Raw genomic sequence first — 21,917 nt, forward strand, 5'->3', positions numbered from 1 at the left:
TTTAAGAACTGTTGTAAAATTAATGAGTGCTAAAATGTCATGGGTAAGGCAAAATAGATTTGCATCGGTAAATGATTGGGTAAGAGAAAAAGGATTAAAGAAAGTGAATTATAAGTAATTGAGATTAGGGGTTGCTGAAAAAGTTTAAAACAGGGATGCAGAAAAGGGAGGCATGGGGAAGTCGTTGAAATTGGGCTTAAGAAAAAGAGGTTATGAAATTATACGTGTTTATATGTTCGTTTGTCTATGTATTGTGAGTTGTAATGTGTCTTAATTTATGTTGGAAAATCAATAAAAAATTTATATATATATATAAAAAAGCTAATAGCATGCGGTTCTGCATGAGGGAGGGGGTGATCTACCAGATACGGAGGGTAATCTGCCTTTAGATGTCATCCTTCCAGCAGCTCTGTAAGGTAAATCATCTTAGCTATCCTTACAAGATATGTGGGAAGATGGTCCCGGAGAATTAAAAAAAGTTGCTTTTTTAATTAAGATTTTTGGCTCATCTCTCGTTTCACTCCTACTGCTCTCTCTACAAATGGTATGTAATGGCAGCAGGAGGGGTTTTATACAGACAGTGAACAAAAATGAAATCTTTCTTTACTTAACCATTGTGCCAGAGAGTGGGGTCCAGTAAAACAATTGAAAGCCGATTTGCACAACACTTATCCTGCCACTCTGCCAAGAGGGTTCAGTAAGCTAATACCAAAAGCTGCTTCTGTTTGACAAAGGGTCCCTGTAACTTTCTGTTGACCCCCCCTCCCCCAAAAATGACTTCCAAGGACATTCTTGACTGTCATCCTTTGCCACATGCCAGAAGCATGTCCTCTGTCTGCTAATGATAGTCTTAAGCAGGTGAGAGCAGACACTTCTCTTTCCTAGTACAGACCCTGCCTCTTCCCAAGTTCATCTATCCTGGGTGAGGAGGGACCACTCTTGTTATTGTGAGATCACAAATCTCACCTAACAGGGTCAAGTCAGGTTAACACTTTGGGGGCTTGAGCATCCATGGAAACATCAGTTGGGCAGGATAAAATATATGGGCAGCCTCTTTTATCAGCTCAAAACTTTTTTCAGCAGTTTTGCAGCCAGGTTTTTTAAACAAAACCCACACCAACAAGGTGGCTTTGTGACTGATACAGGACCATGCTGGCTGCTGCTGGATTTCCTCTAGAAACTGCAAATCTGGATTAAATGGGGTGGGGAATTTTGATGGGAATTTTAAATGGGCTGGCATTTTGATGATGTGGGGACACTGCCAAAAAACTTGAATGCATGAGAAACATCTATCTGACAATAAACACTCACAGTCTGGCAGGGTGGAAGAACAGAATCTTGGGTGCACGTCTACAGGGAGGAAAATGGGAGCAGGAGAGCTAACCAGCCCACCCACATACCTTGCATTCACATTATCTGGGAACATGCTTTTGTCAAGCTACAGTATTCTTTCCTCATTGGCATAAATATGACTCTCATGCTGAATGTGTTGTGAAAAACTATTGTAGTATGACAGGGGATGTGCGATCACAAGAAATTGCCCATTGAGAAGGGAGGAACCCACAGAACTCCTGAACCAAGAAGTAATTCAGTAAATTACACCATAAAATCATGTGCATGCTGATCAGAAGTAACCCATTCTACAGTGGTACCTCGGGTTCAGAACTTAATTCATTCTGGAGGTCCGTTCTTAACCTGAAACTGTTCTTAACCTGAGGTACCACTTTAGCTAATGGGGCCTCCTGCTGCCGCTGCGCAATTTCTGTTCTCATCCTGAAGCAAAGTTCTTAACCTGAGGTACTATTTCTGGGTTACTGGAGTCTGTAACCTGAAGCGTATGTAACCTGAGATACCACTGTATTAAATTCAGTTGGGCTTCCTCCTGTGTAAGTGTATGTGGAATTTCAGTCTAAAGCAAGAATTTAAGTTGAGGGGTGGGTGGAGATAAAAAGGTGCACCATAACTGCTGAGAAGTAAAATTTAACTCAGTGTTACATTTATATGACTGTTACTCCCTCCAGTGGTAAAAAGAAGCAACTTCTCCCAGAGAAGTATGTGCAGGCAGGAAATGGTTTCGGAATCAGTTTTAGATGGGCTGTAATGAATGCAGCAGCCTTTATCAAACTGGCACTAGGCTGGAACAAAAGCAAAAGCACTCTCTCCACTTGTGATTCCCAGCCAGTGGCATTCAGAGGCATACTGTGCCTGGTCTCATCCAGACTTCCTTTTGTGCCATAATTCTCACACATGTCTGTACTTTAAAGCTCTCATGTCCAAATGCCTCCCCCCCCCCCGTGCTTACTCCACAAAAACCTGCTCTTTACCACTGAAAGCAATTCTGCAAAAAAACCCACAACAACCCAGATTGCCAGTTGTTCTGATTTAGCGTGAAAGAGCGGGTTTTCCTGGGGAAATAAGTGCTCAGACATGGACTGGGAAAGCGTGGTTCTGTGCCTAGAACACATAGGGGAAAAGCTAAGTGTGGCTGAGCCCTCAGACTGGAGTTGGAAGACATATCCTGAGCACCAAACCTTGCCGCCTGTCCATGGTATGCCATGCTTTGAGCTGCTTCCTCCACTACTGCACCCCAATTTCCTGCTTTTTTAAGATCTAAAAGGAAAAAGAAAGCATCACAAAGCACATGTGGTTTCTTCATACAAACCACAGTTATCTTGTGGAATTCACAGTCTTAAAATGCAGTACAGTGGATACTCGGGTTGTGAACGTGATCTGTGTGGAAGGCATGTTCTCAACCTGCAGCACCGCGTCTGCGCACGCACGGGTCGCGATTTAGCACTTCTGCACATGCACGAGCACCGAAACCTGGAAGTAACCCGTTCCAGTACTTCCAGGTTCAGCGCGGTGCGCAACCCGAAATCACGCAACTTGAGGCGTCTGTAAGCCAAGGTATGACTGTAATGACAACTGCATTGGATGGCCTTTCCTTTTTTAAAAAAAGTTTAGACAAATGCATGATGATACATCTGTCAGCAGCTAATAGTTATTGCATCTCAGTGGAACCTTAGCATACCACTGAGCACCAGATGCTAGGATGAGGAAGGCCATCAGCTTCACTCTGGCTTGTGAATTTCCAGAGGCACCTGGTTGGTGGGATGCTGTTGGCTGCAGAATGCTGGACTTCATGGAACAGGTCCACTTAAAGTTTCCTCAGCCCCACATAGCCAGAAAACAGTTTTGCTCTTTACACATTAATTTCCATTCCCGAAGCTATGCAATTTCCCTCCCAAATTTCCCAATCATTTGTTTCCCTCCCACTTTCCCACTGAGGAAAGGAATTTGGGGTAGTGAAAATTAATTTTGGGGAAGGTGGGAATCTGGATCAAGAAGGGCCATAGCTTAGAAGAACCCAATCCCTGGCCTATTGTTAGTGTTCTGCAGAGTAACTAGGCTGAGGAGAAGAACTGGAGACGGCCATCTTCAGGTTGGTTCCTCAAGTTCATAGAATGACAGCACTAACTTCCTTTCAGAATAGAGTTACCAGATCGATTCCCTCTTATAGACTCAGAGATGCCGCCCACAATAGGTAGGTAAAATTACGGGGCACGTCAGGAACTCTCGTAGCGGCATCCTAGTCATATTGTACTGGACAGAAGGTGAAGAGGTACTTGTGGGGCAAGGATGTGAATGGTGTGAAACGGGACATTCTCAAATAAGAAACCATCTCTTATAATAAAATGAATATCCATTGACCTTACGGAGTTGACTATCTTCATTCTCTTCACTTACATGGAATTGGAATTTATCACTGGATGAGGCTAGGGTGAAGAAAGCTCTTACAGACAATAATTTTATTCTCGGTTCTCAGGGTCTTCTTTCCTTTGGTAGTTCAGTGCAGATCAGGCCACCCAATCCAGCCATAATCATGGGAATATATATCCCTTGCTGTGTGGATCATCCTCCACATGTGACTAGGCGTGGTGAGGGAACATGAGTGAGTGAGGACTACTGCGCTCGTGTCCCGTTTGTAGGCCTTTCATAGGCATCTGGTTGACGACTATGGGACAAGATGGGCCTTAGGTCTGATCCAGCAGGGCACTTTTCTGGATTATAATGTGTGTGAATGAGCATCCAGATATAGGTAGGATCGGATTCTGATCCAGCAAGGAGATCCATGCATGGAAGCCTCTTTTCCGCATATGGATTTCCCTCGTTAGATTGGAGTGCACGGTTTGTAGATGACAAAACATGGCCTCTTGGACCAGTGTCCACTGGAGAAAACTTGCCTGTTATCATATAAGAACAGCATACTATTTCTTTTATCTTAACACCAGGGCATTAACACATCTTCTCATGCGGTGATCATTCCAAGCAATACTTTTTCTCTTTCACACACACATTTTCTCTTTCAAAGCTACTGCAAAAACAACAAATGCTTTGAAGCGTGATACATTGCACTTGAATTGGTCCGCTAACAATGACAAGAGGCCTGCTTGTTTTCTTCTCCTAGCACATTGCTTTCCTAAGCAGCTGTCCTCACTGGAATGCCAATGCTGGGAATTTTACTAGACTTTGTTTTCAGACCAGATGTGGGATAAGGTTGTAAGCGGTAGAAGACCGTATTCAGGGTGCAGTGCTGCACTGGATGAGGGCCAAAAGCTGAATCCTGACAAGGCAGAAGCCCTATGGATGCAGAAGAGTGGTTCCCTGATCTGAGAATTGGGTGGATGGCGTTGCGCTTTCACATAAGGAATAGGTGTGGTGGAGTCTGGGTGCCGCTCCTCGATCCATCTTTGTCCCTTGTGGCACAAACGGCTGCTCTGGCTAGGAGCACTTTCTACCAGCTTCAGCTAGTACCCCGCTGTGATCATTCCTGGATAAGGGTAGCTGGCCAAGGTGAGCCATGCATTGGTAAGCTCAAGGATGGATTACTGTAATTACTGTAATGCAGTATATCCCTTAACAATGTCACCACAAGGAAGCTTCTGTCACACTTCACTACATGTTGGTGAGCATGTTAGTAGGAGCTATGTTATCTATCAAGGTGTTGAACTGTACCCTTTAACACAGGAATAGTCAACATGGTGGTGCCCTCCAGACATTGTTGGACTACAACTCCCATGAACCCCAGCCAGTATGACCAAGGATCAAGGATAATTGGATATATATGGCACCACATTGGCCACCCTTGCTTCAACAAGTGGTTGGATTCAGGAAATGCAAATGCATCACACTTTCTATATTTATACATAATGTCAGGAGTGAGGATTTGTGTATGCCGACCTGCATGGAGATGTGTGCTCTGTACTTGAATTGGGAGCACTTCTATCAACCCATGGAGATGTATGAGCTTCTGTCCTTGACTTGATTAAGTCCCTAAATGGGAAGTGCAGCTCTCCCTGTATTTATGCGTAGCATTCAGGTCTGCAGCCAGTTCACATTTATACAGTGGTACCTCAGGTTACATACGCTTCAGGTTATATACGCTTCAGGTTACAGACTCCGCTAACCCAGAAATAGTGCTTCAGGTTAAGAACTTTGCTTCAGGATGAGAACAGAAATCATGCTCTGGCGGCGCAGCAGCAGCAGGAGGCCCCATTAGCTAAGGTGGTGCTTCAAGTTAAGAACAGTTGCAGGTTAAGTACGGACCTCCGGAACGAATTAAGTACTTAACCTGAGGTACCACTGTATAGTGAAATTGAGCTGTATCAAGTATGGCACATGGACAACTTATATAAGTTCTGTCTAGACAAAAAGAAGGGTCTGGGGCTTACAAATCTTCCCACCATGTGAGACATTGGTTTTGAAGGCTTCACAGAAGAGAAAACCAGCCTTTCCAGGCCATAATCCATGGGAAGATAGGCCACTAGATGGATGTGGAACATGTTGTGATTTCAGCTGAAGACGGCACATTGCTTCTGCTGTGCTGTGTACACACTGAACAAATGGTCTGAACTACAGTTTGTGGAGATAATAGAGGGGAAAGCTTGGCCATGTGAAGTCTGAGATTCTGTATTTAGAAGCAGCCGTGTCAAAGGCCTTGTAACAACATTCACAGCAGATAATAGTTGTAGCTGTTTTCAAGGGAAATTCTTTTTGCGGGTGGGGGTGGGGGGTGGAAAAAACGTATAGCATTTCAGCACCTTCCATTGCCTTTGTTGTCTTTTTGCCTACCACCCTCTTTCCACTGTTGGAATTTCTGCCTTTTCGGAACCATGCTGGGAAATGGAGGTTCCATAATTTCATGGTACTATGTTTTGACTTTCTTCAGAGTTTAAGCTATATGTCTTTGTGCTTCACACTTCAGGTCTAAGACTTACTGGGAGAGCAAATAAAGTCATGGAAAGGAGTCCTGTTGACTACAGCAAATGGACAAGTCCTTGCAGGCATTGCAGGGATATAATCATTTGACATGACATAGGAACAAATATATGGGGATAATAATAATTTATTTTTTCTACCCACCCATCTGGCTGGGTTTCCCCAGCCACTCTGGGCGGCTTCCAACAAAAGATTAAAAATACATTAAAACATCAGTCATTAAAAACTTCCCTAAACAGAGCTGCCTTCAGATATACAATACCGAAATTGTACAATACCAAAGTTCCAAGACTTTGTGCATCATCCTCCCAGTCTAATGAGGATTCCCTTGTTCTTCGTGCTGGGCTTGACTGATGGTCTAGTGGTGCATATTGTGCCATAGGGCTCAGAATGGCTTTACTACAGTTCTAGCAAATTTGGATATGGGTGGGGAAGAATCCCCAGAGGAAGAGAATTGTGACCCTCTGTTTCCTAAGGCTGCCAGCAGGTACAGCAATCACTTTGTGTCGCTCATCCCATTACACAGTTACTTTGCATCATCTTATTTTTCCTTTCCAAACTATGTAATAGCCATCTCTAATGTTTTACTATTAATAGCAAGTATTCAAGCCATTGAGCCCAGGAAAGCCATGATTGCTCAATGCTTCAGCGGACCCTTAACAACAAAAGTTACGTCTGATAGAAGATATTCTGCATTGCTCACTTTGGCACGATGCAACCAAAGTTGAGCACATTTCAGCATGGTTTCAATGCTGGAAATGTTATCATGCACTCAACACAAAATGGCAGGAGTGTGCTTAAATGTGGCCCTTTATATCTTATTCCATGTGCAAAGGGGCAGCCCTCCCTTTAATCTGTAGCACTTCCCATGTGATCTTGCTTTTCCCCATTCCCACTGTCCTGAAGGTCCATGGGCTGAAGTGTTGAGCATCTCATTCACCATATAAATCCATTGATGAAGACATGGAGTGCATTGTGCTGCTGAAACTTGCTGAGCTTGGTTGAATAAGTGCCAGGGATTAACACCACGTACATTCACCATTGATTTGACAACAATGATATTATACGCCCCGGGCACTGATGGGATTTGCTCAGTGTTCAGGACATGGGCTCTGAGGTGGAAAAAAGGGATTGCTAGTAACTTTTTAAGCCCCTTTGGCTGGGCCCAGGCAGACTGTTGACATTATATAAATTCTTTAGATAAAATAAATATCTGCCTTTGTATAAAGAGAGCTGATATTTAGCTTTTCCAACATGCAGCTCAAATGGAAAAGCTGTTCCAAATTAAAGCACATGCTGCAATAAAATGAACCCCTAACAATTTTAAATATGGAAGAAAGTAAAATTGTATGGTCTTAAAGGGCAGGAACCAAGACAAGGCTAATGCTCAGGCATTTGCCCTTAAAAACAGGAGGCCTTGGTTGCTGGCTTCCCATACGTATCTGGTTGGCTGCTGTGGGAAGAGGATGCTGAGCTAGACAGGCCTTTGATCTGATCCAGTTTTGGAAAACACTGAGCTGATACCAAGCATTTTCCAAAGTTCAGCCTGGTCCTGGCCTTGCACAGCACTAGGGGTCTCCTCACCCAGTTCCCTGTTTCTTGTGAAGGGTAGAAGATGGAATAACCATGCAAGCTTAACATTCAGCAATTTCTCAGTTGACACTCTGCAGGCCATTGTGCACATGATAAATTTAAAATTAACATGACAAATACCCATTGTAGATGGACCATGAATATGTAAGGGGGAGCCACCGCAAAATCCCATAGAGATAGGGAGACATTCTTACCTGAAAATGCATATCTCCTCTTCCAGCTAGAGGAAGGAAGAAGGTTTGTGGGTAGCAGGGGGGGGGCACTGCTCAGAGATGATGCAAGGATAGAGCAGCTTCACTCATTCAGTTACTTGGATGACTGAATTCCAGAGCAAGCCTCGGATTTCTGCCTATGTGGATTTTTGTCTCACACTAAGGAAGGGATGGGGAACCTGTGGCTCTCCAAATGTTGCTGGATTGCAACTTCCATCCTCACTTACCAATTCTCATGCTGGTTGCTGCTGATGTGAAATGGAGTTCAACAAAATCTTGAAGGCCCCAGGTTGCTTCATCTACATTTAAGGGTCAACTACATGACAGCTTTCAGTTTGAAGTTTTAAAGCAAAACAATATATTATTGTTGGTATAATATATTATTGTACCAACAGTATATTGATAATGAGAAGAAGTTTGCCACAAAGTAAACAAAATATCATCACAACTGCCAAATCTACATTTCAGCAATGCTTGCAAAGAACCATATAGTACAAAAATAATTATTCTTGTGTTAAAGAATGCTCTAAGCAGCAGACAACAGACAGGCTTCCAAATAAGGTCCTGTTTCAAGACCTCCCTCAGATGATAACACCTCAAAAGCGTTTCAAGGCCCTCTTTGCAGTTTTTGCAACTGGGAGGCCTTCAGGAATGTTTCTCTATCCAGTGAAGTGACTCAGTTCCAAGAGGATAACACCACTCCAGGGGCCCAAAATTTGTGCCTTCCAACATGAGGTGCTGGGAGCAGAGCAAGCCAGCTATTTCAAATCAACTTTAAATGCACAGCCTGAATTTGCTAGCATATGTTTGAACCCAACCTGAAACCAGTAACAGTCGGGAAGCATGCCTCCTATTTTCTGTCATTTAGTGGAAACTCTCTCTCTCTTTTGGGTGGGGGGGGGTGGAGAGATAAAGTATACAGTGTAAAATATTTGCTTTCTTCCCTCTCGGGCGGACACCAAACCAACATGTGAGTAAAAAAAGGCTAGTGAGTTTTCTTGTTAAAATGTTCCACAGTAATGTCAACGACAATAACAGTCTTTTGGAACGGCTCGTGTAGGTGAGAGTTGGTGTTCTGTACTGCCAGGCCGTGGTGACACCCTCCTATGTCCGCAGAATGCTGCGGGCCAGCCAGCTGCTGTTCAGAGAGATATCTGGCACTGATTCTAACCAGACTGTCACTCTCGGGTCAGCCCCTACAATTTCTGCTGACCAGATTGGCCTTCATCATGAGATCATGTCTTTCCAGAGAAATCCCACTAATGCCTTCATTCTGTGAAAGTCGTATATATAGAGGGAAGTTTTCTACACCTCCACTGTGCAGTCCAGCAAAGACTTCACTGTCACAAAGTGACTGCACTGTCTCCTCTCCACCGCCAAACTTGCAGCAGCAGAGACCATGGATATTACCATTCAGCACCCCTGGTTCAAACGGGCTCTTGGACCTTTAATTCCAAGCCGTTTGTTTGATCAGTTTTTTGGAGAAGGTCTTTTTGAATATGATCTCCTGCCTTTGCTTTCCTCGACCATCAGCCCATACTACAGGCAATCTCTCTTCCGCACCGTTCTGGAGTCAGGTGTCTCTGAGGTAAGATTCGTGTTCCTGAATACATTTGAAGCTCTTTTTTTAAAAAAAGCAAGCTTTTTGCACACCACCAGGTGTGTTGCATGGTTTAATCAGTTTAATCCCATATTGCACGGGATAGATTGATTAGGTGCTAGAAAGAACAATATTTGACAGAAACTGTAGTTCAGGATTTATGTGATAACAGTTTTAAGAAAAATAAGCAGAATTGGAAAACCGTATTTTAACATCTCTTAACTATCTGAAGGGAGTGTGTCACATGTTTAGATGATCTCTGTGTCACTTACAAATTAGGTGGGTTTTTTTAAAAAAAAAACCCACAAAGGAAGGTGCTTTATTCTGAGTCAGAAATTGGTCCGACTAGCTTAGTATTGTCTACATCAGGGATGGGGAACCTGTGACCTAGATATTGCTCCCATCATTTCTGACCATTGGCCATGGTGGCTAGGGATGATGTGAATTGGAGTCCAGGACTGTCTGGATAGCTAGATTCCCAATCCCTGGTCCAGACTAACTGGCAGTAGCTCTACAGGGTTTCTTCCAGCCCTGCCTGGAGACACTGTGGACTTTGTATATTGTTGCATTTCATGGATTCATAGAACTGTGGAGTTGGAGGGGACCCTGAGGATCATCTAGTCCAACCCCCTGCAATGCAGGAATATGCAGCTGTCCCTTATGGGGGATCGAACCTGCAACCTTGGCATTATCAGCACCACACTCTAACTAACTGAGCTATCCAATTGAACCTGAGACATTGTGCATGCAAAGCAGATTCCGTAACACTGAGCTGTGGCCCTTCTCCTAAAAATGAAGCAGATTCTTACTTAATCAAGTACATTTTGTTGCCTTTTTAAAAGTGTGGGTTTTGTGCTTTGTTTGATGCGCTGCATAGTGGTCTCTTGGGAAGAGCAGCTCAAAGGTTATTCATAAAGTGTTGCTTTTCAGGCTGAGGTCAGAACATTCCAATAGGACGTGTGACCATATTGGGTGTTTGTTGGATATTCTGCATACATTTATGGTCTGGCTCAGAAATCAAGGAAGAGCTCAGCCGATGAAAAGCAGTGGCAGCTTCTAAAAGTTAGCCATGAAACTCAAGTCTCCTGCAGTGTCTGTGCATGCCCAGGTTTTTAGAGTCATATGGGCAAGTTGCAAAAACTGCCAAAAAGCCTCTGATTACCCTTTGGGTTGCTGGGGGCAAGAAATAATCTATCCACAAAATAGATAAATGCTGAAGTGACTCAGCGGAAACTGAATAGTACAGTGGTCATAACTGGAGTGAAGAATGGAAGCCACAAACTGCATTGCAAACAGCATTTAGGCAATTGTATGTAGCATCCTAAAATCACACCCAAACCTACAAACTTGCCAATCCAGAATACCAGTAGCTAAGTCACTGGTGCCAATTGTGAGTGAACTGACTCAAGTTGTACACTGAATTCTCACCTGCTTTTCAAAACAAATCCTTTTGAAAACTGAAAAGGATAATAAAAAGACACTTGCTAATTTCATGGGTTTAAGAACATGTCTTAATGATTTTGCTGTCACAAATTATCTCACAGGGAATCTGAGAAATTTAATCACAGAGTAAATGATATGACTTAAAAGCTACTTTGTTCTTTAAATAATTGCCTAGTATTAGTAACAACCGGTTTGAATTCTAATTCTGTTTGGGGGGTGGGGGTTTTTTTCTTGTTATTTCACTTTTAGGTAAGATCTGACCGGGACAAGTTTACAATCTTTTTGGATGTAAAACATTTCTCTCCTGAAGATTTGAGTGTGAAGGTCATTGAAGACTTTGTGGAAATTCATGGCAAACACAGTGAGAGACAGGTAAGCAGAAGGGAGAAAGAAAGTACAAATTACTCAGCTGGAATGAAAAATTTATTTTATTTAGCATTAACTACTGAGATTTAGCTCAGAGGTGTATGCATCTGCTTTAGGAAAGGTCAAATGTCAGATTTGATGATACGTACTGTTATGGTTAGGATTTTTAAAAATCCATTTTATTTCATCATGTACTCCATAGCACTTAGATGACAGTGGGCATCACTGGGTAATTATTTTTTTCAGTACAGAGATAATGTAATCTGAAACTCCAAGAAAATGTCTGGACTTTAATAGCTCTGAAACAGGATAGATAGCTGGGTTGGTCCATAGAAAACAAAATCTACAGTAGTGCAGTACTTTTATTGGGGCCAATTGAAATATAAAAAAATAATGAGCAAGTTTTCAAGTTCTTCATAACCCTGCATCCAGCTGGATGTTAAGTAAAACCTGCAAGTTGGGCATTGGGTGGGTGTGGAGAGATAAGAATGGCTTGGCTGGGCTGGAGACTTGAGGACTAAATGAGATTAGCTTGCCTTGGGTGCTAATTGGTTTCAGGTCAGTCCATGGCTCTTAGGACAAAGAAAGTGTGTGTGTGTCTGTGTGTGTATCACAATCCAATCATTCCAATGTTTTCTTTGTGAGGCAAAGAACAAAGTAAGGACAAATTAGTCTTAAATTAGCAAAGCTAGAAATTAATTTTAGGCGGTACACTAGGTAAAAAGTCAATAGAAGCCCAATTGGGGAGGATTTCCCAGTGGTCAGTAGCTCTGAATCAACTGCAAAGGCTGAGCTTTTATAAGCCAGCACAAATGAGAAGTGTTAAAACAAGACACAAGAAGGAATCAAGAGCCTTGAACTTGGAAAGTTACTACATCTCAAATGGAAAACCTTCAAAAACTGGAAGGCAGGAATACCCCAAGGCCTACAACCACGCTCAGTGAGTGGAAATCTTAGGCACCATCTGCACTACACATTTAAAGCAGAATCATGCCACTTTAAACAGTTGTGACTTCCCCCCAAAATCCTGGGAGCTGTAGTTTGTTAAGGGTGCTGAGAGTTGTTGGGAGACCCCCTAGTCCCCTCCCAGAGCTATAATTCCCAGAGTTCCCTTTGAGGAGGGATTGACTGTTAAACCACTCTGAGAACTCCATTTTGTATCCGAGACTCCCCTTTAAGTTACAGCTGAGGAGGCGTTTGGCAAGCCGCTCAGCCTGAGTTCTCTATCTCTGCAGTTAAAATACTGATTACTTTATCTCACAGGACAGCTGCAATTTTTTTTAAAAAAAGTAATGCTCTCGGTTTATTTTGTCTCTTGTCAGGATGACCATGGGTATATTTCCCGTGAATTCCACCGTCGGTACCGCTTCCCATCCAATGTGGACCAAGCGGCCATCACCTGCTCTCTCTCTGCTGATGGCATGCTGACCTTCTCGGCTCCCAAGGTCCAGTCCAACACTGACCCCAGCCACAGCGAGAGACCCATCCCTGTATCCCGTGAGGAGAAGCCAACCTCGGCTCCTTCTTCTTAGGCTGAACCTGCTGCTAAAGAAGCATCCAGGCTGTCACACTTCACTTGCAGGCCTCATTCACAGAGCCATTACATAGATATCAGTGAATATCTAGAAGGGTTTCTCTCTCTTTCTCTTTTTTGTTCTAATTTTTCTCTTGGATGGAATGAGAGGCCGGGTGAGCGGCTAGAGGACTTTGAAGCTGAAGCCTAAAACCTTGTGATGTCGGGGTGACAACGTGGAAGGCGAAAGGGTGCTGCAGCAGATCTGACATACTTGCTGAAATGGTCTAGGATGCTGTGCTAGTTTGGATAAACATCTGCCAAGCCCCAAACACAAGAGCTGGCCAGACAGCAGCATTAGCTCTCAATGCATCAATTGTTAATGCTAAGTTTGGTGCAGCGAAAGCAACAGTGCAGGCTTGTTCTACCCTAAAGTAATTAAGAGCAAGCGAGAGCTAAGCTGATTAGTGAGAGGGGAGACGAAGAGGAAGAAAGAGTGGGTGGTACTTGTAACGAATGTGCCATGCACTTTTTAAAAGGAGGAAAAGCCACAAAAAGTGTTTGGAAAGGGCTATAACTTTTTTCCAGCAAAGTTGAAAGAGGGGAAAAGAGTACATCCATTTACAACATCAACTGTCATTTCCTCTGCTGGTGCAAGGACAAGCACATCTCTCCATGGTCTTTGCAGACCCACTCGGGGGTCCATCACAAGTGCTGAGGCTTCAAATCCCTATTGAGCTTTCCCCCAGGCCTGCGTGTTATCACACCATCTTCCTTAATCTTGCTGTAATTCTAACATAGCTCCACCTCTTTTACTGATGTCTGGCGCAATCTGAGAACTCAGCCAGTGGCAGTCAATAAAGAAAATGTGAAACAAGCAACGTGTCTTCTTTCCCCACCGACCTGCCCACCTTCTCCTCTCTGTTTCTCCACAAAGCCTTCTCTAACCTTTTGTCCAACGTGGAGCTCAAATCCATAATCCTGAGATTAAGAGTCTCATGCTCTAGCAACTGTGCTCTCTCTCTCTCTCTCGTATGAGCTATTCTTTCTCCAGGGAAGTACAGTTGTACCTTGGTTTTCAAACAGCTTAGTTCACAAACAACTTGGAACTTGAACGTCGCAAACCCGGAAGTAGGTGTTCTGGTTTGCAAACTTTGTCTTGGAAGCTGAACGTCCGGCACGACTTCCGCAGCTTCTGGTTGGCTGCAGGATGCTCCTGCAGCCAATTAGAAGTTGCGCCTTGGTTTCCGAATGTTACGGAAGTCGGACGGACTTCCAGAACGCATTCTGTTTGAAAAACAAGGTATGACTGTAGAGCAATGCCAATCCCTGCCCATCTATGCAACTCACTGGGTGACTTTGGGCCAGTTATCTTTCAGCCTACCTCACAAGGTTGTTCTGAAGATTAAAGGGGCAGGGAGAGAACTGTGTACATCGCCCTGATCTCCTTGGAGGCAGGATACAATATAAATGCAATAATTATATTGAGTATCATATACAATTGTGTATCATACATTCTATTGCCACAAGGTATTGGGTTGGTATCCTGCACTTGAAGAATTTACAGTCTAGACACTCAACTTTTTTGACATAGACAGAGAATGGAATTGAAGTAGGAGAGTGAATGGACTCTCTTAACTGGAAAGGAAGTGGCTACCATTTGAACATCGATAATCAGGCTATGCTTTGAGTATCATATATTGTTAGCAGTGCTAGGAACTGAAACAAGCCCATTTCTACAAGAAGATTTACAATCTTCAGAAACAAGTGAGAAGTCAAATGAGTGAAGCTTTCAGGCAAGGAGGGTCCTGTTCTGGGTGAGAATTGGGCTAGATGGCCTTCCCATTATCTTCCAGACCTATAAGCCTTTCTCTGTCTCTAATAACTTATGTACACCTTTTTAATGTTACGGACTGCACTCAGGTGCATTCGTCATAATAACGCGATTTGAATGCGTTTTAAACATAGAATACCAGATGGCGCCATAGAGTGAGAATTGTTTAAAATGGGATTTCTCACTGTACTTTTTCCTTTTGGTAAAAACAATCTAATTTCTGACTTATTTACAGTGTTGTATTCCTGTGTTTAGATCCACCCATCTGATAGCAATCATGCTGCTGGTTGCCTAATGTGAAGCAATTGCTTTGCACTCTACCTACCACAAGAGGTCAGGCTTTGCTATAGTTCTGGTAAGGGAATCCAAAAATTGTGAAGTGGATTTCTGTCTTCCGGGAATCAGCTAAAGTAAAACTCCTGTCCGCATTTAGTAAGGAAAAAGGTGTCTGCTAATAGCAATGCTTTCACAAATGGCACAAAACGGATCAAAGTTGGCTCTATACTGCTTTTGACAGCCCCTCAGTTGCATCTGTTCTTTGATGCTCCATAAAATAGGGAGAAAATCTCCATCAAATAATTCATCAAATAATTGCAGATCAATTCAGCATTTAGAACAGAGATAGCTACCCTTAGGGGAATGTTGTGTGCTTTCTGAATGTGGCACGGCAGCTTTTAAAACCTAAATACAGTATGAGCATACTGCAAATTCACATCTTAGGGCTCTAGGCAGAAAGACAATTTAAGTTTGTTTAAATGATACATCATAGAAAAGTTATTATTTTCACATAACATACTATAAATGTTAGCAATGTTATGCCATAAAAACTTGTCCTGCCAAGGTATTGTTGCATGCTACCCTAATCTCTGAGCAGTGTGAGATTCCAGGGGTCCCAGGGCTCACTCAGGTTTTGTTTTTCCCTTTGGGAATGAGACATAGTGGAGAATGTGGTGTCTTTATGATATATGGTTTATTTACACACATATAGAGAGCCAGTGTGGTGTAGTGGTTAAGAGCGGTAGGCTCGTAATCTGGGAAACCGGGTTCGCGTCTCCGCTCCTCCACATGCAGCTGCTGGGTGACCTTGGACCAGTCACACTTCTTTGAAGTCCCTCAGCCCCACTCACCTCACAGAGTGTTTGTTGTGGGGGAGGAAGGGAAAGGAGATTGTTAGCCACTTTGAGACTCCTTAAAGGGAGTGAAAGGCAGGATATCAAATCCAAACTCTTCTTCTTCTTCATATACAACCTGAGCCTACAATGGAGGGGTTCACAGCATCAACACCAAGTAGGTCCTGCTACTCCCATAGCTGCAGCCTTGGATTAAAACAGAAATCAAACATTGTGCTCTGCCTCTCTGGTTTTCCAGTCTGCAGCTTTTTCCTCACATTACAGCAAACTCTGCCCTCTCAATTCAGGCTTTGTCCTTATAATTATCTCTGAGCTGAGGGACGGGGGCCCAACCCATTTGCTGTGTGGCACAGAGCCTCCTTTCTTTGTTCTCTTATTGGCTCATCACCCAGGTGATCACCTTCAACCCAGGAAGCTAGCTTGGCTTACATTTTAACACTTGCTGGATCCAGGGATCAGAAGGCTTGATTAGAATTTAACAGCCACAAACTCATAACAATATAAAATCCTGCTGTCCATGCACTGTTTACAAAAGAGGCCACTTATTCAGTAATGTTTCTGTCATAGATGGCCAGCAGAAATCCACATTTTTGTTGAACAGAGCAGTAGACATTGTCTGAGAGAAAATGCCTCTTTACAAATATAAGCAGCTTAGCAGGTTATGAGGAGCTCCTTAGCCACACAGTTCCTGTCATTGCTCTCCTGAAAGCTCTCCTGAAAATACATCTGAAAATATCTCTTGTAAATATGGTTTACAGGGAGCTAATCTGCCCATTTTCAACCCAGCCCAAATATTTTTTCATTCTATTTTCAAACATTGCTTTGACTGTTTACAAATCCACAGTGGAAAAGCAGAGCTGTGTGGTGTACACAGCGATGATAGCCACAATCCCTATCTATCCTGTTGTTTCTTACACATTATTATATGCCTCCTCCCCTGAACCAATTTTTATCTGAATTGAGATAAAGAACAATCTTTTAAAGCTAGTAATGTGTACACAGTCTAAACAAGGGATAACCTGAAGGACACACTTAAGGCCAGAATTAATAGTAGTTCCTGGTCCTTTAATAGGATGAATTTTGGCCCAACTAAAACAGGCCAAACACCATCTTCCTGATCAACTGGATCTTGTGGTTCTAAGACATCTTGTGATCCACCCCAGCATGGCCCTGACATGCCCCATTTCCAAATCCCTAGCAGCAGTGACCCACCACTGGTAATATGTCTATGCCTATGGAACACCCCATGGGCATATCTAGGGCTTCCTGAGGGGCGTAAGTGCTGCCCCATGGAGGGAGCTCCATTCCAGTGATGGAACAGCATATACACTGTATCCTAAGGCTGGCATCAGAATTTCAGCCTTATTTCTTGTTTCTCATCACATATGACACCCCGCTGCCATTTCCAACTAAAAGTTTGCCAACACAACCAATGGCTTTCATTAAAAACAATAATTCAATAATTATGTTCATTAATTACATTCCAAATAGTCACAAGATAAAACAGATGAACAATGGAACACAGCATAATGGGTAAAACGCTTCATATGAAATGTGAACTAGCCTGGACCCTGCACTCATCATCTGAGGCCCTTGTGTGCCTCCTTCATGAAAGTTTTGGAGGGCGGCAACACGAGAATGGGCCTTTTCTGCAGTGGCTCCCCACTTGTGGAATGCTCTCCCCAGAGAAGTTCACCTGGAGCCTTGGTTACATATTTTTAGGAGCCAGGCAACTAGATCCCCTTTCTCGCAGGCCTTTGGCTAATTCAATAATCTATTTAACAATACATGGCTTTTAAAACTGTGGGTGTGGTTATTGTTTTTGTTTGTTATTATGCTATGCATTTTGGTGTTTTTATATTGTAAGTTACCCTGTGATCCTCGGATGAAAGGCGGTAAAGAAATTTTATAAATAAAGGAAAAACCGAAAATCTCATTAAAACAGAACAGTTTTCAGCAGCTACTAGAAGACACATAAAGATGGCTCTCCTTTTTTATTTTTTATTTTAGAAACAGAATTAGGTCCCTTTCTATTTTTCAGAAATTTGAGTGGTGTTCTTGTCACTCATGATTATAGCTTTGCTTCCTCTCCTCTCCTCTCTCCCCTATTAAAAGGAAGATAAGTAATGGTAGAGATAACCTCCTGCTCACCCCTCCTGTTTCCATGCACCACTGGAAACAGGAATAGTAGAAGTTCTGCTTTTATTTCAGATTGCAGGGGGGAAAGAAAGGGTCACAGAGTGGCCAACTAAGGAGGACCCTTGACTCTCACTCCCCCACCCCCGCTGCCCAGTTGGCAAGAAAGGATGCACTTCTCCATCACCCAAAGAAAGGATCAGCACTTCTCCATCACCCAAAATGAGGAAATACTTCACCACAAAAGGAACAAGAGAGGACTCATCTTTCCGTTAAACAAAAAATGTAGGAATAATTGCTATAATTTAAAAAGAAATACGATCACTGCAGATGGTGACAGCAGTCACGAAATTAAAAGACGCCTGCTCCTTGGGAGAAAGGCGATGGCAAACCTAGACAGCATCTTAAAAAGCAGAGACATCACCTTGCCAACAAAGGTCCGTATAGTTAAAGCCATGGTTTTCCCAATAGTGATGTATGGAAGTGAGAGCTGGATCATAAAGAAGGCTGATCGCTGAAGAATTGATGCTTTTGAATTATGGTGCTGGAGGAGGCTTTTGAGAGTCCCATGGACTACAAGAAGATCAAACGCATCCATTCTTAAGGAAATCAGCCCTGAGTGGTCACTGGAAGGACAGATCATGAAGCTGAGGCTCCAATACTTTGGCCACCTCATGAGAAGAGAAGACTCCCTGGAAAAGACCCTGATGTTGGGAAAGATGGAGGGCACAAGGCAAAGGGGACGACAGAGGACGAGATGGTTGGACAGTGTTCTCGAAGCCACAAACATGAGTCTGACCAAACTGCGGGAGGCAGTGGAAGATAGGAGTGCCTGGTGTGCTCTGGTCCATGGGGTCACGAAGAGTCGGACACGGCTAAACGACTAAACAACAACAACAAAAAGAAATACACTATGTCTTATCATAGCGAGGAAGATTGTTACCAGGTGGCAGGGCTGGATTTAGATGAAGAGAGGCCCTAGGCTACCGGTACTCCACTTGTGAGACCCCTCCCAATCCCCCACCGTCACAACTAGAACTAGTTACTAACAACAGCTTTATCTGCTATGACTCTTTTAGCTGGTTTACCCAAAGTTTACCCTCTCTGCAGGGGCAGGGACTCAACTGTGCCATGTAGATTTCAACCCTGACTAACCTAGACTTTTGTTTTAGTTTATTATGCCAAATTTGTTTCGTGTGTGATAATGGGGGAAAATGCCACAAACATTTATGGAGCACACTATGTTTCACAGCACCCAATGCACTTTTAGTACAGCTCAGGAAGGCTTAATGGAGGCATAATGCCTTCCCTAAATGTATTTGTTCTCTCTAAATAAGTAATAGTGTCTCGGGACTTTAACCATGGGGTGACCTTTAAGCACCCTCATTTAAATTAATGGGTATATTCTGAGTATGGCTTAGATATCACCGATAATTTGTGTGCAGTAAGATTCCCTCCTTTAAAAAATTTTTTTTTATATATGTGGCTATATTATGTTCAAAAAAAATCATACCATTCTGAATGAAGTTAAACACTTCTGACCAATCCCAAGCTATTTTAAAGCAGTATTATGAGGAAAAATGAAAATGTTTTTGGCATGTATTTCTTGGAGATTATGGTCCTGAATGATCAGGGCCAGCCTTTCCCAACTTGGCTCTCCCTCCCAGATGGGGCTGATGGGAGTTGTAGTCCAAGACACCTGGAGGGCGCCAGGTTGGGGGAGACTGGCCTGTGCCATTTAAACAGCACCATATATGGTAGCCAAGCCTGCTCCTTTTGTTCTTCCACAGAAAGCACAGCTCGATCAAGCAGTAAACTACCATACTGAGTCCTGCTGCTGCTGCTTCTCTTGATGTTTCCTGCCTTTGTTCTGGAAAATGACAAGCCCGTATTGTTTTTCAGCTGAGGAAAGAGCAGCACTGCACACACCTTGAGCCAAGCTGCTAGCATTAATCACACCAATCACATTACCCCAAACCCGTGTGGATAAAGTGACACCGCCCTGCAGCGAGAGCTGCAAAAAGCGGCAGGCCCAACCAATTTGACTAAGCCTTGCACAATGGCACAAATGTCCTTCCTTAGCGAAAAAATGAAGGTTGGAAATAAGCCTGCCTTCCAGAGGGGGGCCCTGCTGCAGCACTTTGCTGCCGGCATGTGACACGAGCGAGGATTATTTGCAGGAGTACATTAAGAGCAGCACTTGATTACAGCAGTGTCAAGCTGCGCTCAAAGGCTCGGTTCTTTCAGCAGTGGCAGTAATGACCGTTGCTCGTGTCTCCGAGAGGCATGCGGCGGTCAACGAGGTCTTCTGTAACACTTCCAGGTAGTGCCCATCCTAAATTACCGCGCTTGCTAATTAAGTGGCTGGGCACTGTTATTCTGGCTATCTCCCAGGTTCCCCTCGAGACCCTAGTTATCTATTAACTTTACACTGTGTCTGGTTTGTACCAGTTCTTCTGGAAGCAACCAGCCTGAATGGCAAAGTGGTCACTTGATGCCGTGGCCATTTTAAAACCCTGACTTATTGGGGGAAGGGCTGTGGCTCAGTGGCACAGCACCTGCGTGCTTTGCAGGGCCAGGGCCCCAAGTTCAAGCCTGACATCTCCAGGTAGGGCTAGGAGCCTTTTCTGTCTGAAATCCTGGAGAGTTTCTGCCAGTCACTGCTAGACAGACCAAAACAGCCTGACTCTCAGCATAAGGAAGCACCCTGTGTTCCTTTGTTTTGTGACATCAAACCCTAAATCAGGCATGGCCAAACTTGGCCCGTCAGCTGTTTTGGGACTACAATTCCCATCATCCCTGACCACTGGTCCTGTTAGCTAGGGATGATGGGAGTTGTAGTCCCAAAACAGCTGAAGGGCCAAGTTTGGCCATGCCTGCCCTAAATGCACCTAAAGGAGCAAAGACAGGAGTAGGCATGTACTGTTCTACTGCCTTCGAGGTCTCTTTTCACTTTTGAACTGTGTTACTTGTGTGCAAAGCTTTGCAAATGTAGGATAGAGAGACCAAGGCTGTGTACACACAGCATATTTTTAAAGCGCTCCCAAATAATTCTGGGAACTGTACTGCTCCTGAAGGTAGGAGTCTATCAATTGATGAAGATGATCATCCAAATGTCATAGACCAAATGGAGCAAACAGCACGCAGACCTAGTGGTGGGAGGAAAAAATCCTTAAATAAGAGACACGGGGGAATGATTAATGGACTTCAATGTCTGTACACTAATGCACAAAGCATGGGAAATAAACAAGATGAGCTTGAGCTCTTGGTACAGCAAACCAAATATGACATAATAGGCATCACTGAAACCTGGTGGGATAAGTCCCACGATTGGAATGTAATAATGGAGGGATACAATCTATTTCAGAGAAACAGACCAGACAAGAAAGGAGGAGGAGTGGCGTTATATGTCAGGGATGTTTATACCTGTGAAGAGATCCAAGATTTAGAACCTCAAAGCCAAAGTGAGAGCATTTGGGTCAAAATTAAGGGAGAGAAGAATAACAGTGACCTCATTGTGGGAGTTTACTATAGATCCCCAAGCCAAACGGAGGACATAGATGATGCCTTCCTGGAACAGATGGCTAAGCATGCAAAAGGAAGGGAGATAGTAGTAATGGGGGACTTCAATTACTCGGATATTTGTTGGATGTCAAACTCAGCCAAGAGCATAAGGTCAAACAGATTCCTCACTGGCCTTGCAGACAACTTCATTGTCCAGAAAGTGGGAGAAGCAACAAGAGGAACAGCCATTTTAGATCTGGTCCTAACCAATGTTGATGACCTGGTTAGTGGGGTAGAAGTGGAAGGA

At 43.5% G+C, this 21,917-nt stretch overlaps 1 protein-coding gene across 2 annotated transcripts; it reads left to right on the top strand.

Annotated features, from left to right (window-relative positions):
• Positions 1-333: 333 nt before the first annotated feature.
• Positions 334-13,223, top strand: CRYAA (crystallin alpha A). 2 transcript variants are annotated; one of them, XM_053386837.1, is made up of 4 exons: positions 334-416; positions 9,334-9,672; positions 11,377-11,499; positions 12,816-13,223. In XM_053386837.1, exons 2-4 carry the CDS (start codon positions 9,484-9,486, stop codon positions 13,023-13,025), a joined length of 522 nt encoding a protein of 173 aa, XP_053242812.1. In that variant the 5' UTR covers positions 334-416; positions 9,334-9,483; the 3' UTR covers positions 13,026-13,223. The 2 variants fall into 2 exon arrangements, with proteins under 2 accessions (XP_053242812.1, XP_053242811.1); XM_053386836.1 differs by lacking the exon at positions 334-416 and having other exon boundaries at positions 8,995-9,672.
• Positions 13,224-21,917: the final 8,694 nt, after the last annotated feature.

This window comes from Podarcis raffonei, chromosome 4, assembly GCF_027172205.1.
Source record: "Podarcis raffonei isolate rPodRaf1 chromosome 4, rPodRaf1.pri, whole genome shotgun sequence".
Classification (NCBI taxonomy): Eukaryota; Metazoa; Chordata; class Lepidosauria; order Squamata; family Lacertidae; genus Podarcis; species Podarcis raffonei.

What these genes read in the sequence shown, in the direction of transcription:
- CRYAA (XM_053386837.1), top strand. Translation starts at nt 9,484, where the DNA reads ATGGATATTACCATTCAGCACCCCTGGTTCAAACGGGCTCTTGGACCT. An exon ending in TGGAGTCAGGTGTCTCTGAG is followed by an intron (nt 9,673 to 11,376) that starts GTAAGATTCGTG and finishes TTTCACTTTTAG; the next exon opens with GTAAGATCTGACCGGGACAA. An exon ending in GCAAACACAGTGAGAGACAG is followed by an intron (nt 11,500 to 12,815) that starts GTAAGCAGAAGG and finishes GTCTCTTGTCAG; the next exon opens with GATGACCATGGGTATATTTC.